Here is a 16435-nt window from a genome sequence, read left to right as displayed (position 1 = left end):
CCAGTTCTACAAAGTGTCGATATTAATGCTACAATTCGGCTGCTAATCCCATACATAAGGGTTTTTGTATACTTTTTGATGTTTGCATAAATTAAAAGCCTCTCACCACCTTCGCTGTCCTTTGCTGCGGCTTAATGATTTCTCTGGTAAACGTGACAAAACAAATGAAGGCCAGAACGAGCTTTAAGCGGCTTACTGTAACTCTTTGAACTGCAAATGACGCTCCTGAATATTTGCTGGATTAATAGCATACATAAAAATACAGCCAAACCCCTAATGTGAAACACAGTGTTGTACATTGTAATTTGTAATTTTTTTACAACAATGTTTTTCCCCATCAGGAATATAAATTTTTATGCGTTTGGAACAATGTTCAGTGTTAAAAGAAGCAGTACGGTAACCTAGTGGTTATCACATCCGCCTCACAGTTTACAGGTCAGGGATTTCAATGTCATCTCGGGCCTTGTTTTCTGAAGTTTGCATATTCCGTGATATTGAGCAGCCTCAACAGGTGAGGAAAAAAATGAGGAGAACCTTGGAAAACGGATTAGTGGTGAGAGTGTCTGCCTCACTGATGGGGTTCAGGTCACCTGTGACCCTAATAAGAATAGACCCTATAAAACATGATGGATGGATGGAAGTATTGGAAATAAAAACTAATTAAAGAAAATTTAAATTTTTGTGAGATTTGCTGACATTTTCAAGGTTTGTGCAGCTTTAGAAGGCCAGTTATGTACTCTGCATTCGGCAAATGCAGGAATCTACACATTTGTTAAACATGTAATTTGATGGCTTGGTGATGAAATACTGCTTCCATGAGTAAAAATACATTCCATTCTTTCACACTCAACAAGTACCGACTCCCTATCGCCATCCTTGGTCATCGTGATAAGGAACGCCGTTCTCTCATGTCGATGCAACTAGTTTTAGAGGGGTATGAGACAACCACCTCTTCAAAACAGACTAATTTTAGCATGATGATGTTGAAAAGGGCAGCGTGGTGGATGGCTGGTCAGAGTGTCTGCCTCACAGATCTGAGGACTGGAGTTTAAATTCCGGCTCCTCCTGTTTGGAGTTTGCACGTCCTCTCCGTCCCTGCGTGGGTTTTCTCCAGGCACTCACATTTCCTCCCACATCCCAAAAACATGCATTCATTGGAGACTCTAAATTGCCTTTGAATGTGATTGTGAGTGCCAATGGTTGTTTGTTTCTATATGCACTGCGATTGGCTGGCAACCAGTTTGGGGTGTACCCCGCCTCCTGCTTGTTGAAAGCTGGGATAGGCTTCGGCACTCCTGCATAGGAAGGAGGATAAGTGACTCAGATAATGGATTGATGATGTTTGAAAGTACAATTAAGACCCAAGTTACATCTGTTTTGAACAGTGGGAATATTCATCCATCAGTTGGATATGTCCAGTTTATCGTCACACCTACTTGAATTTGACTCAATTTGCAATGTTAACAAAATCTAAAATAAAAAGCTAAAAATATACTGACACGGGAATAACCCTAAATGTGGTCTGGTGTCACCACTTCCTGGCATTCTGAATGGACCACGCACGTCAGGCGGGCATCTCCTGCCTGTCGCGGACTCTCCCCCTGACACGCCACATGCTGAGTCACCACAATAGCGCCCAGAGTCAGGAACCGGCACTGTACTCCAGCGCCGATTGTCTTGGCTCCTTTACAATGTCTTTTGTTCTCACTGATAAAAGCATCATGTTGGAGCTTTTTAAGCGCCCGGCAGCTGCTCTTCACATCCTCCCACCTCCTCACTTCCTCCACCATCCGTCAGCCTTCTACCTTGTTTCACATCACGGCTCTGATTGTGTACTTTTTTGGGAGGGGCTGGGTTGGGGGGTCTTGACCATGAATAGATCATTAACTTCTCAGCTACATGCTTTCTATTACTTTGAAACTTTTACTGTTGTCGCGTCAGTAACTTTGTTTGAGAAATTTATACAATATAGATCTATTGATGTACATTTATAGACATGTAGTAGATCATTTTTCTGACTTCTAGCTAGTACATGTAGTCTTCTTGGGAAAAATACAAATCTAAAAGAGAACCCAGACAATCAGTGTTATTTATTGCTTGAATAATATTCCCTCTTAATAAATACTTATTTTTCACCCATCAAGAGCTTAGATTGTTTTGTTGGTTCCACCTCTAATTAGTATAAATCTAGTTTTCATATGCAAAACCCAAATCTGAAACTGAGCATAGACATGCAGTGTGAATTATTTTTTAAATAATTTCTGACATTTTCTCAGTTTCACAATTGCATGTTTTTCGCCCACATAAAACTTGAAATCTTACGTCAGAGACAAGAAACGCAGATGCTTGTTTTTCACTCAAAACATCTTTCTGTTTTTTGTGTTGGTTACGGCTGTAATATTTATGGTTTTAACAATTTTCCAGATTCACAATTTATTTTTCAGTCATCCTTCTGGTTTAAATGTTGCTTACACTTTTAACTCGTCTAAATCTCAAAGTGAACTACACTCTGGACCGCTTGCCATATCTGCATATCTGGCCTTACTTCTCCCTGAATGTGGCATCCAGAGAATACCCCAAAGAGTCCCATGAAGTCATGTCAATAAATATCATCATTAAGTCTTTTCTTTCAAATAATGGCCAGAATGTCTAACCCCAAAATAAACACTGTCCATCAATAATGGTGATTCCCTCTAATGGGACTCTTTTGGCTTCTAAGAAGAATATAGGGTAGTCCAAAGCCGCCCCTGCATTGCCCCCTTTCAAAAGACAGGAAATGGGTAACAAAGACAAGCGTACTTTCGTACAATATTAGAACTCGTTGCTGGAATAACAACATCTCATTTGTATGTGTTCAAAGCCTAGTTTTATTTGGAACATGTAGAACATGTGATGAGAGAATCAGGATGTGGGAAAATATAGAGTGGCAAACCCCAGGAGGGCAACACATGGGCTAGTGTCCTTTGTCATCTAAATATCATGATTGTCGTTGATTGGTATATCTGTAAGAAGATTAAACTATTTTAGTACATTGAGTTTGGCATTGTATCCACTTGTTGCTGTAGCTGTTTTTTGGAAGGGCGGGGAGGGGGCTTTAAGGTAAAGCTGTTAAAAATGTCAAACCCAATGGCCTTTTTTGCATCAGTGCAGGAGGGTTCACTTATATACAGTAATGAAGCCAAACAAAAATGGTGCCGTTTGAGTGGTCGATCAACACAGTCAGTCCATACTGATATATTGTAACATAGAGGCAATATCTTAGCCAAACATTTAAAACAGTGACTAATTTGGGGCTAATTTTGCTATTTCTAAACAGCTAGGCTTGCCCAAGTAGCACAAACTAGTTAACCATCTTATAACTCGGGAATGGCCATCTGCTGGCCTACGGCCATCAGACATCATAGACTTTAGCAACAAAACTCCTTCAGAAAAGAAAAATGGTGATGCCTTGATGAAAATCAGCAGGAAAAGCGAGCGATGACCCAATGGTGAAAAGCTGTGTTGAGAGAAAACTGGACCAAGAAAGTCATTGTCCTGTACGGCCCCTTGGACATTTATACAAATTTTACACAGCTCGGCTTTGCTAGCTTGTTTAGAATGACCAAGCTACCACATCTTGTACTGTAAAAAAACAACAACATTATTTTAACCTCTGCTTAAAACATAGATAAGCCATTTTAATATGGGTGATGCGCAACCAACTTCCATATTCAGAAAAACAGGTCCAAGCATTTTCTTCTTGTTAAGATAACTGGTAGAACCTGAGGCCAAAGCACCTGTAGAAACATAAAAAAGATACAATGTCTTTTGTTTTTAATAAATGATATTGTATACACTCCTGAATGAGTTCAATGAACGAAGGTTCATTAAATAGTTTCTAGCGTGAACTGAAGTTAGTTAATTTCTGGTATGTAAACGGAAGTGAATGTATTCTTCGGTGGTTCTTTAGTAATACAGTACATAAACTGTAAAAATTGATTACTCAGAAAATTATCATTTGTATTAGAATGCTTTGGTTTAAATTGGATGATCACACTGTCCCGATATGTTATTTATTTTGTTTTTTAATAAGAGATCGGATAAAGTAAAATCTTCATATTCAGCCAGAGCTGAGAGGAATACAAAGTTATCAATGTCCTTTCAGCATCGTTCCTGTCATATTCTGTTCTGTGTTTTTGATTGCCCATTCAGGACAAAAGTCCTGCTTTTATTTTAGTTCCTCATGTTACAGAAGCACAGTGTTTTTTAGACTGTAGGGTGAAAGCTACAGCTGGCAACAAGTGTGAACTGAATTTTTGTTTCTATGTGCCCTGCGATTAGCTGGCAACCAGTTTCGGGTGTGGCCTGCCTCCTGCCCAAAGGTAGCTGGGATAAACTGCAGCACTCCTCCTGGTGAGGATAAGCAGCTCAGAAAATAGATGGATAAAGATAAAAGAAATCCAATTTGAAAGCTTACTTCTACCAGAAAACAGTTATGACGTTCAAGCATAGGCTTAGTTATCTCATTTCAACTGTAAAGATGATATTCAGGCAATTTTAAGACTCAAGTCTCTACGGAAAAGACTTGTTAATAGACATGTTGTTCTACAAATAAAGTTGAGTTGAATCTTTCATTGACGTTTAACAGCCAATCTATTATTTCAAAGCTATATGAAACAAGCCCCTCAATTCATGTTTCATTTAGGATCTAACTCGTGGGATCCATCGGACATGACAGTTAACACTGTCTAAATGTGAAAAATGGATGAAGATGAATATAACGCGACAGACTGAGCTCACTTGCGCTCTTTGTATTAAGTCAAATAAATAATTCCACCTGCTTTTCGGAGGGCTCTGTGACAGAAATGGGACATCAATGTCATTTTTTTTTTGTCACAAGACGTCCATCCATCCGTCTATCATGTTGGGGGCTCTGCCGCCTCCAACGGCGTCTGTCTTTCATTATATATTTGACAACTTCAAAAGAACCTCGCGCCTCCTTTCATCTGCTGCCTCAGCCCCCTCGACAAAAAAAAAAAAAAAAAAAAACACTCGACTTTCCCAAAAGAGCTTTTCATGTCTCAGAGCAGATGTACACTGACCACAGGGCCACCCGCGACACCCCTCTCGTACCCTAGGAGGCCGGTCTTAAATGCTGATATGCTTTATTAGTCACCACCCAAACTTCTTTTTTTTTCCCTTGTGGGGATTTTAAAATTGAAATTTAGACGACATTAAATAGCAATCTATTTTCCATACTGCTTCTCCTGTTCAGAGCTGTGGAGAGATGGAGTGTCTGACTGACTTGGGGCGAAAGGAGAGCTACACCCTGGATTGGTCGCCAGTCATGCTAATGCACATTTCTAGACAAATGACTATTTAAACACAAGATTTACACCATTCACTAAGTGGCAACTGAGCCCATGGTGCCAAATCCAAATAAGGTGGGTGTACCACTACCTCAACAGTGACAGTAAAATTAAATTAAAATGATCCATCTCTTCATTGTTTTTAAAGATCGATCTTTAGCCTATTGTAGCTGAGTTTCAGCGAGAGCCAGTGCCAGCCAATCACAAAACTTCACAATCACATCGGGTCCGCCCCAAAAACCTCATGGGTAGTTAGCTCGTGGGTCGATTCTGGAAAAACTCAGTCAGCTAGTGTTGTTGGATAGTAAGTATGGGACATTGTGATTTCTTAGAAATGTCATCATTTAAAAAAGTAAACACTTGCCGCATTATGGAAAGGTGTTACATGTTGATATTGATGTTTCCTACTTTGTTAAATCATTATTGATAATTATTGTGAAAAATCAATGACATGATCAGTTTCTTCACTTTAATGAATTTTGTTATGAATTCAAATTCTGAATGAATTTGATGTGATATAATTATATATGGAATAATCTACCAAATACTGAATGGAAATAAAATTCCAATGACAATGGCACTACAAAGGCAAGATAATTAAAGCCCCATTGACACGAAAAGCATGATTTTTAGTACGTTTTTAATGATTAAAAAAAAGGCAGCTGGGACGGACTCATCCGTTTTTTCACCACACTACATGATTTTGACGTATATGATTTTGTGTAACTCCTGCCATGAAAATCCTCAAGAGCGATTTGTTTTGGAGAAGATGCATGAAGTGACGTCAACAGGAGCGCACGCAGGCGGTCTCGTGTGTTTATACTAGTTTTACCTGCGGAAAGTTTGCTCTTTGTTCCTTTGTATTAGCCACAAAGCCGGCTCGTTGTATTGGTGGATATATTGTTCGAACACTCGGGAGGATGGATTCCCTCTTCATACTTTTCCAAAAGACCCGGTTCGTCGTTAAAAATGGATTGCACAGGTTCAAAGGACGAGAGCTTTGTGGGTTTCAAATGAGAGGGAGGTGGGTATAGAGCTACTAAAAAAACAATAGTTGGGGGAGATGACATAATCCTCTCAGAACATAACAAAAGATGTGCGTAAGTAAGTCAGGGGTGCTAAATGTGTCAATGTCTCCGTCGGCGCCACATCCGCCGAGCATGGCTTCGGTGGCTCCTCGTCCGCCAAGCTTTGGCGGCACCGCGTCCACCGCAGAGATCTTCGGCGGCACCGCATTAGAACTTTATGGGTTCAACACGTTTAAAAATGGGTCTCCACATGACTCTGAACTTTGTATTTCAGGTAAATCCTGGACGCTGCTGTTGTACAGATATTTTGTTGCTTATTATTCCTTGGCATAATGCAGCCCTATGGGGGGCACAAACCAGTGCAATCTGTAGGCCGGTCCCAAGCCCGGATAAATGCAGAGGGTTGCGTCAGGAAGGGCATCCGGCGTAAAAACTGTGCCAAACAAATATGAGCGTTCATCTAAAGAATCCCATACCGGATCGGCCGTGGCCCGGGTTAACAACGCCCGCCCCCGGCACTGCTAACCTGCAGGGCGTCGGTGGAAATTCAGCTACTGTGGGTCGAAGACAAAGAAGAGGAGGAAACCGGATCCAGCGTCAGAAGAAAAAAAGGAATGCACAGAGCCTACAACTGAGTGTAGGGACTTTGAATGTTGGGACTATGACAGGAAAAGCTCAGGAGTTGGTTGACATGATGATTAGGAGAAAGGTTGATATTCTGTGCATCCAAGAGAGCAGGTGGAAAGGTAGTAAGGCTAGAAGTTTGGGAGCAGGGTTTAAATTATTCTACCACGGAGTAGATGGGAAGAGAAATGGAGTAGGGGTTATTTTAAAGGAAGAGCTGGCTAAGAATGTCTTGGAAGTGAAAAGAGTATCAGATCGAGTGATGAGACTAAAATTTGAAATTGAGGATGTTATATATAATGTGGTTAGCGGCTATGCCCCACAGGTAGGATGTGACCTAGAGTTGAAACAGAAATTCTGGAAGGAACTAGATGAAGTAGTTCTGAGCATCCCAGACAGCGAGAGAGTTGTGATTGGTGCAGATTGTAATGGACATATTGGTAAAGGAAACAGGGGCGATGAAGAAATGATGGGTAAGTACGGCATCCAGGAAAGGAACTTTGAGGGACAGATGGTGGTGGACTTTGCAAAAAGGATGGAGATGGCTGTAGTGAACACTTATTTCCAGAAGAGGGAGGAACATATAGTGACCTACAAGAGCGGAGGTAGAAGCACGCGGGTGGATTATATTTTGTGCAGACGATGTAATCTGAAGGAGGTTACTGACTGTAAAGTAGTGGTAGGGGAGAGTGTAGCTCGACAGCATAGTATGGTATTGTGCAGGATGACTCTGGTGGTGGGTAGGAAGATTAAGAAGACAAAGGTAGAGCAGAGAACCATGTGGTGGAAGCTGAGAAAGGAAGAATGTTGTGCGGCCTTCCGGAAAGAGGTGAGACAGGCTCTCGATGGACAGCAGAAGCTCCCGGAAGACTGGACTACAACAGCCAAGGTAATCAGAGAGACAGGCAGGAGAGTACTTGGTGTGTCTTTTGGTAAGAAAGGGGAGGAGACTTGGTGGTGGAACCCCAAAATACAGGGAGTCATACAAAGAAAGAGATTAGCGAAGAAGAAGTGAGACACTGAGAGGACTGAGGAGAGGCGAAAGGACTACATCGAGATGCGACGTAGGGCAAAGGTAGAGGTGGCAAAGGCTAAACAAGAGGCATATGAAGACATGTACACCAGGTTGGACACAAAAGAAGGAGAAAAGGATCTCTACAGGTTGGGCAGACAGAGGAATAGAGATGGGAAGGATGTGCAGCAGGTAAGGGTGATTAAGGATAGAGATGGAAATGTGTTGACTGGTGCCAGTAGTTTGCTAAATAGATGGAAAGAATACTTTGAGAAGTTGAATGAAGAAAATGAGAGAGAAGGAAGAGTTGAAGAGGCAACTGTGCAGGACCAGGAATTGGCAATGATTACTAAGAGGGAAGTCAAAAAGGCACTACAAAGGATGAAAAATGGAAAGGCAGTTGGTCCTGATGACATACCGGTAGAGGTATGGAAGCAATTTGGAGAGATGGCTGTGGAGTTTTTGACCAACTTATTCAACAGAATACTAGCGGGCGAAAAGATGCCTGAAGAATGGAGGAAAAGTGTTCTAGTTCGCATTTTTAAGAACAAAGGGGATGTTCAGAGCTGTGGGAACTATAGAGGAATAAAGTTGATGAGCCACACAATGAAGTTATGGGAAAGAGTAGCGGAGGCTAGACTCAGGACAGAAGTAAGTATCTGCGAGCAACAGTATGGTTTCATGCCTAGAAAGAGTACCACAGATGCATTATTTGCCTTGAGGATGCTAGTGGAAAAGTACAGAGAAGGTCAGAAGGAGCTACATTGTGTCTTTGTGGATCTAGAGAAAGCGTATGACAGAGTACCAAGAGAGGAACTGTGGTATTGCATGCGTAAGTCTGGTGTGGCAGAGACGTATGTTAAAATAGTACAGGACATGTATGATGGCAGCAGAACAATGGTGAGGTGTGCCTTATGTGTGACAGAGGAATTTAAGGTGGAGGTGGGACTGCATCAGGGATCAGCTCTGAGCCCCTTCCTGTTTGCAGTGGTAATGGATAGGCTGACAGATGAGGTTAGACTGGAATCCCCTTGGACCATGATGTTCGCAGATGATATTGTGATATGCAGTGAAAGCACGGAGCATGCAGAGGAACAATTAGAAAGATGGAGACATGCACTGGAAAGGAGAGGAATGAAGATTAGTCGGACTAAAACAGAATATAAGTGCGTGAATGAGAAAGGTGGAGGGGGAAGTGTGAGGCTACAGGGAGAAGAGATAGCGAGGGTGGACGACTTCAAATATTTAGGGTCAACAATCCAGAGCAATGGTGAGTGTGGTAAGAAAGTGAAGAAACGGGTCCAAGCAGGTTGGAACAGCTGGCGAAAGGTGTCTGGTGTGTTATGTGACAGAAGAGTCTCTGCTAGGATGAAGGGCAAAGTTTACAGAACTGGAGTTGGAAGAAATGAACATGTTGAGGTTCTCGCTCGGAGTTAGCAGGTTGGATAGGATTAGAAATGAGCTCATTAGAGGGACAGTCAAAGTTGGATGTTTTGGAGACAAGATTCGAGAGAGCAGACTTCGATGGTTTGGACATGTTCAGAGGTGAGAGAGTGAGTATATTGGTGGTAGGGTGCTGAGGATGGAGCTGCCAGGCAAAAGGGCGAGAGGAAGACCAAAGAGAAGGTTTATGGATATGGTGAGGGAAGACATGAGGGCAGTTGGGGTTAGAGAGGAAGATGCAGGAGATAGGCTAAGATGGCAAAAGATGACATGCTGTGGTGACCCCTAACGGGACAAGCCGAAAGGAAAAGAAGAAGAATTATTCCTTGGCATCAACTGACCCAAACCTTCATATTGTGATAAAAAAGACAAAAAAAAAAAAGATTTCTCACCTTATTTGATATGGGAAACTGCTGGTGCATGCCCGAAAATGACACCAGATTTTAGCGTATGTACAGGAGCTAGTCTTGTTACGTTATACGGTTAAACTTACTAACGCTAGATATATGAGATAAACCTCATGTTACAAAAGTTTGATGGATGATACAAATATATTGCTTCCCTTCCCTGTATATGACCGCATATGTCTCATCTATTTTTCTATATCTACTCATCTTCGCGCTCGGTAAAGGGGAACTAGTATTGTCACGAAAGCCGCTACCGCTTTATTTCCTGCATTTTATTGTGAAAGCGCACAAGCGGACGTGTACTACTGCGGTACTGCTGCTCGGGTCTCGTGGTGAGCGTTCTGATTCCTCAGATGCTCGTTTGCTCGCCTGCGGAGCGGACGTGTATGAGTGTCCCGCACCGTCGTTCTCCCCGGTTCCTCTCCGCGGATTCTTTTCGGATATCTCCCGCTACTTTGGCGGCATCTTTTTGGACGATATTACTCGTCTGACGGTGTGCACCGATGCCGAGAGATGGGGAAACTGCACTCGAAACATGGTGAGGCTTGTTTTGTTTTGTTCCAACTATCCCACTTGTCATACTTGAGTGTTCATTGTCTTTCTTTCTTTTTATTTTTGTTTTGTTTTCTTTCGAACCCCATCCACTTCAAGCCGCTATTTGTAAAGCGAGGGAGAGCCCGGAAGGTAAGCCGCATTCATTGTTTTCGGGAACATTTGGGGCACTTTGTGAGGACAGCCGGGCTTGCCTGTGTGACCATATGCACAGACAACCCCCTTCCTACTTCCATCTTCTTTACGAAACACAATCATAATGCTGCCTTTTGTTTCAGGCGACAGCTTTGTAGTCAGTGCCTGTTTGGCTCGGAAAGGACTGGACGACTGGCTGGTGAAGCATCAGGACTGTCCTCTCAAGACCAAGTGCCCGTTGACCACCCGGGTGAGTCAACCGAGGGTCCCATAACCCCCACCCCGTTTATATTCCCTTTCTGCCTTTTGTTGTGCATGGACGCTTCTTTTCTGGTACTTCTTTTTGTCTGTCTGTTTTTTTTTTTTTTTTTTAACCCATCTCTGAAGATAACATGAAGGCAGCATTTTGTCCACAAGCTATATTACTGTTCTAAGGACAAATTGGCATCAAAATGTTGCAATTGTGTCAAATTTACAATACGTATTTTTAAATGAATAAATGCACTCGTTTCCATGGCATTTTGTGTACGTGGGACCCCCCCCCCTCAAAAAAAACCCCAAAACAAAACAAAAAAACGCAGATTTTAGCCTGGAATTTGGTACAAAACTGCGTTCGTCAACATATTCTGTAATTTCTCACTGAATAAAGCCTGAATCCTAAGCGTATGGGTAATCATTTAAAAAATGTCACTGTATTATTTATTTCTGGAAAAAGCAATTCAAATATGATGTTAAAACTCAAAATTTGGACACGTAATACACATAATAGTTTTACGTACATACATTCATAATACATGTCAATAAGTGCGTAAACATTTTCATGAATTAACAAACTAGGGCTGCAACAACGTTTGCTTGCCTGATTGCTTAATCTGTACAATATATTTATATTTTATAAATCAGATTACAAACTTTCAAATTCCCATCCTTTTACTCAAAAAGAAGACACTATTTCAAGTTCACAGTTCAGAAAATGTATACACTGAAATTGATTGTGATTCAGTGACCACTTAAATTCATAATCTGTAGAAAAATTTGCAAAAATTTTGATAATTGCAAAGGTATTATATTGATGAAACAAATAATCACTGTTTTATTATTATAATCTAGTTATCTATATTGACAACATTATCATTATGGTAAATATTAATATTTACTGGTGAGAGGCTGAAATTCCAATCATATGCAGAGTTTAAAGTTAAACAAGGTCTCTGAACAGTTAATCGACCATCAAAAAATTGTCAATGAGCCAGCAGCATGGTTATAGCATCGACCTCACAATTCTGAGGACTGGGGTTCAAATTTGCATGTTCTCCCCATGCCTATGTGGGTTTTCTCCCACATCCCAAAAACATGTATTCATTGGAGACTCCAAACTGCCCTGAGGTGTGATTGTGAGTCTAAATGGTTATTTGTATATCCCGTCTCCTGCCTGAAGATAGCTGGCATAGGCTCCAGCACTCCTGCGACCCTTGTGAGGATAAGTGGCTCAAATACTGGATGAATTAGCGGTGGAGAGGTTAGCACATCTCCTTCACAGTTCTGAGGACCAGGGTTCAAATCCAGGCTGTCGTCAGTGAGGTTTACACGTTCTCCTTGTGCCTGCGTTCCTTTTCTCTGGGTACTCTGGTTTCATCCCTTATTCCAGAAACTTCCATTCTAGGTTAATTGAAGATGCTAATTGTCCGTAGGTGTGAACATTTTTTTGTTTACATGTGACCTGTGATTGGCTGGCGAGCAGTTCAGGGTGTATCCTGACTCGCCTGAAATCAGCTCAAGTAGGCTGCAGCCCCCCTGCGACCACAGTGAGGATAAGCGGTGTGGACAATGAAAGCATGGATAATAAATTAATTTAAGACATTTTAAAATAATTTTTGAATTGAATTTTTTTTTCATTAAAATTGTACATGGATGACCCCTGTGTTAAGGCCAAACAACTCTAATTGGGATTATTAACAAATTGTACACCTTTATAAGTGTACATCCCGTATATGCCTGAATATTTTAATTCATGTTCGCACGTTTAAACCAAAAAAAAAATACATATAATGTGGTACATTTTGCATTTTCTCTATTCCTCTATTTAAATTCAACACATTCTTCTTGAGCCCTAGCCTCAGTCCTTTTGGGTAATCCCGCTCAGAAGGAAACACATGGCTGTGAAATTGTACCCTTATCCCCTAATAACATTTCTCTCCGACAGTAAAAGTCACAAAGTGACAAAAGTTATTTGTGTCAAAAAAATCCAACATATTGGAAACAGCTCTTATGTTTAATCTTATTCATTTTTTGTTTGGCACTGACAATGTGAATTTCAGCACTTGTTTGGTCTCTCCGGGAGAAACAAATGTTGGTTTTCAGGCCAGTTGATGTTTTTTCAAAAGGCGACAATAGATCAAGCCAGAGTTCAAAGCATTATGGGGTGACAGTCTGCTGACATGTGATGATGCTAAGAGCCAGGGAATGTTGGTCAGGCTCGACGTTTTTGTCTTTTGGTATTGCCATAGACACACAGTGTTGTTGTTGTTGTTGTGAGGGGAAAATCCTTTGGAACTGCTTCAGAGGAGCTTTAAGCCTCTTTGGTTGGCAGTGTCATCCTCAAATGGTGAAAATTGGTGGTCGTCGTGAAGGCAAAGGAAAATAGAGTTCATCCACCACCCACACTTGTCTATCTCCTGAATGCAGCTTGCTAGAACAGCTTTATTTTGCCCATGAGGAGTAATTCAAACCTTCTGAGACACGCCACGTTGTGTAAAAGGTCACAATAGCTGGGTTATGAAGCAAATGCTGTAAAAGTGAGCCCTTGGGATAGGAGTGTTTACTGTTGTGCTGGAAAAAAAAAACATCAAACTAATCTGGTGAGTCTAAAATCTTCTGAGGTGTTTGTCACACTTGTATTTAAACACTGCACTGCACTGTTCAGAATCAGAATCATCTTTATTTTGCCAAGTATGTCAAAACCACAAGGAATCTGTCTCCGGTAGATGGTGCCGCTCTAGTACAACAACAAACGGCCATTGCGAGAATAGTCACAGAGCAATAAAAAGGTTGCTAGTAATCTGGCAATGATGGTACTGTACATACATTAGGCTTGTTGACAATGCAGTTATTGTTTGTCCAGGAATTAAGAATTGAGCTACTCGTGTGCCCTCGGTTTATGGTGGTACTGACATATTAGGTTTTGAGATGAACAAATTACTATATCTTGCTGGAAAGTGGTAGAATATGTGGTCACAAGAACACATGCTCAATTACTGTAGTCAGGGAACTATGTCATAAACTGAGGACTCCCTATATATTGTCCAATAGTGAGAATGAGAGTTAAAGTTCCAAAATACTGCAAATGAAATACACATACTTAATGACACTATAGTTATCTTGTTAGATCGCTTGATGACTGTTAATTTGAGATTGTCCGTTCTCTTCCAATTGTGTAGTTAAATAATGCAGGGTTCGCACGCGTCCCTAAAATTCCCTAAAAGTCCCTAAAAACCCCTAAATTTTCAAAGGTGCATTAAGTGATCCTAAAAGTCCTTAAAATCCGCGAAAACTGGTTAAGCCCCTAAAAAGGCCTTAAATTATAAAAAATCAAAGGGAGGACCTCTACCGCCAAAATTCTCCCTAAAAAAATATCTTTTATTTAAAAAAAATAGCGATCCGTCTGGCGTCCAAAACAGCCGGAAATTGTCAACGGAAGTCACCGTGTTGACAACTAGTCGCCATCTTGTCGATATTCCATTGTTTGTTTCCATGAGTCGGCATTTCACTTCGTCTTCGTTACGTCTTTCATCGAACCAACTTGTATCATGGGGAAGTGCATTTTTCAAGATGCTTATTTTGAAAGTAAGGAGTTTGGAAGCTGGGTTCGTCGAGATGCAAAAGATCGGCACATGTTTTACTGCCATCTGTGCAAGCAGAGCTACCAGCTAGGAAAGATGGGTGTCAAAGCGCTGGAGTCGCACCGGAAAAACAGGAGACACGCTGATTTGGCGAAGACACTCTCATCTTCCGTTGGTATGAATCGGTTTCTAAAATATAAAGTTAGTGAAGCATCAAGTTCAGGCAGTGGTACTAGCAGTGCATGCGCACCTACAGTTGTCCAGCCATCGACTTCAACCAGCCAGAAGTCAGGCTCTATGAACGTAGTTCAATACACGAAGGCGGACTCAGTAAAGGCAGAGATCGTGTGGACTTTAAAAGTGATCTGCAGCCATTACAGTTACAAATCTTGTGAAAATAATTTGAAAGTGTTTGCAGTCAGATTGCCAGACAGTGACATTGCTAAAAACTACCACTGTGGGGAAAGGATGACTTCGTACCTGGCTACATTTGGCATCGCTGCCCACTTTTCATCTCTACTGCCTCAAAGCCAAAAAAGCCAGAATAGAGACTGACATATCAACGCTTATTGAGAAGGCTGACAGGCTGTGTGAGGAGGCAGAAGAAAAGCGGAATCTGAGGTTAATCACCAAGGCCAATGCACTCAGAGGCAGAGCAAAGGACAAGAGAGCCACATTGGCACCTCTGCAGCAACAAATAGAGGAGGCACTGGGTAGGCTCAAGGAGCCAGAGTAGGGGTGCTGAGACAGACATCAGTAGAAGACATTTCTGTATATAGTTGCAATTGTCGTTAGAATCAGTTTTTCTGTATACTGTTATGTGAAGACGTTGACAAGGGTCATATCAATGAGAACTACCACAAGGGGCGACAGGTGATCACTGTCACAGGTACTGAGGTACTGGAACCTTTGATGAACCAAGAACAGCCGATGGCACCATTGGGTGAGTCTTTTTTCCTTACTCTTGATTTCCCACGATGGCCCTAAATTTTTCGTGTTGGCCCTAAATTTTTTCCGTGTCAGTCCTAAATTTTTCATGTCAGCCCCTAAGAATGGCCCTAAAAAGCCCTTAAATGTTTTGGGTCCGACTGGGTATGAAGCCTGATTAATGGAAAAATGTTTTATCCCAGGCATCTTTTTTGCCCACCAGAACTGTCTTTCTAATCCCTGAGACCACTACCCTGCGCATACAGGTCAATTCCTTAGTCGGACTTTGAAATGTAAGGTCTGGAATTCGTCTGAATTAGCTGCTTCAAGGCAAAATGGCTGACTTTCTGTTCAATTCTCAGTATAGGTCCTTGAGGTTTTTTTTCCCACGAGTCCTGTTTTGATGGACATTGCCACAGATTTTTGTGACAATTGGTATAATATAAAGTCAGATTTATTTTAGAAAGGGGCCTGGGTACCCCCGTTTTCATTGCGAACCCTCAAAATAATCATCAAACTATGACTCCATGCTGCTGAAATTAGATGGCATAAGTAAAATAAATGCAATTGAGCAACATCTTTTCTGGAATTTGGCTCAAAATATCTGCTTCAAAAAACATTGCCTGACTTTCTATTCAATCTCGGGCATGTGTCCTTGAGACTTTTCCATGCATCATGCGATGGTAGACCTTTCCAGCAAATTCTGTCATTTGACAAAAACTGTCTGGAACTATCTAACATTCCAAAGTGTGCTACTGAGTAATGTAGCACCTTTTATTTGAAGCAGCTTATTTTTCACTGAATCAAAAGTATTTTTCAACATGACTAAAACAAAAGACAAGACATTTAAGGTTCAGGCTAATTGAGAAAAGGTGATTGACCATATTGGACATAAAAGGAGCTTCCTGGAATTTCTCAGTCATTCACAAAGAAAGATGGTGCGAGAGAACAATTGCTTGAGAAAATAGAACATTTTTAGGACAACCATCCTCAATGTACAAAAACAAGGAATTTGGGGATTTCATCATCTACGATCGATAATATCGTCAAAAGGGTCAGAGAATCTGGAGAAATCAATGCATGTAAGCGGCAAGGCCGAAAACTAACATTGAAATCCCGT

The 16435-nt window shown here is 41.3% G+C and overlaps 1 protein-coding gene across 1 annotated transcript in view; it reads left to right on the top strand.

Moving 5' to 3' along the window:
* The first annotated feature begins 9094 nt into the window (after positions 1-9094).
* The window catches only part of nkd1 (NKD inhibitor of WNT signaling pathway 1), a 55580-nt gene continuing 48239 nt past the window's right edge, over positions 9095-16435 (top strand). Inside the window, exons 1-3 of the mRNA XM_061814817.1 lie at positions 9095-10400; positions 10514-10546; positions 10693-10799. Of these exons, the coding sequence (XP_061670801.1) occupies positions 10376-10400; positions 10514-10546; positions 10693-10799 (165 nt within the window). The 5' untranslated portion in view covers positions 9095-10375. The remainder of the gene's footprint in view (positions 10401-10513; positions 10547-10692; positions 10800-16435) is intronic.

This window comes from Syngnathoides biaculeatus, chromosome 3 (genome assembly GCF_019802595.1).
Source record: "Syngnathoides biaculeatus isolate LvHL_M chromosome 3, ASM1980259v1, whole genome shotgun sequence".
Taxonomy (NCBI): domain Eukaryota; kingdom Metazoa; phylum Chordata; class Actinopteri; order Syngnathiformes; family Syngnathidae; genus Syngnathoides; species Syngnathoides biaculeatus.
Note: the sequence above shows the minus strand (reverse complement) of the source record. Positions and strands in the feature narration are given on the sequence as shown.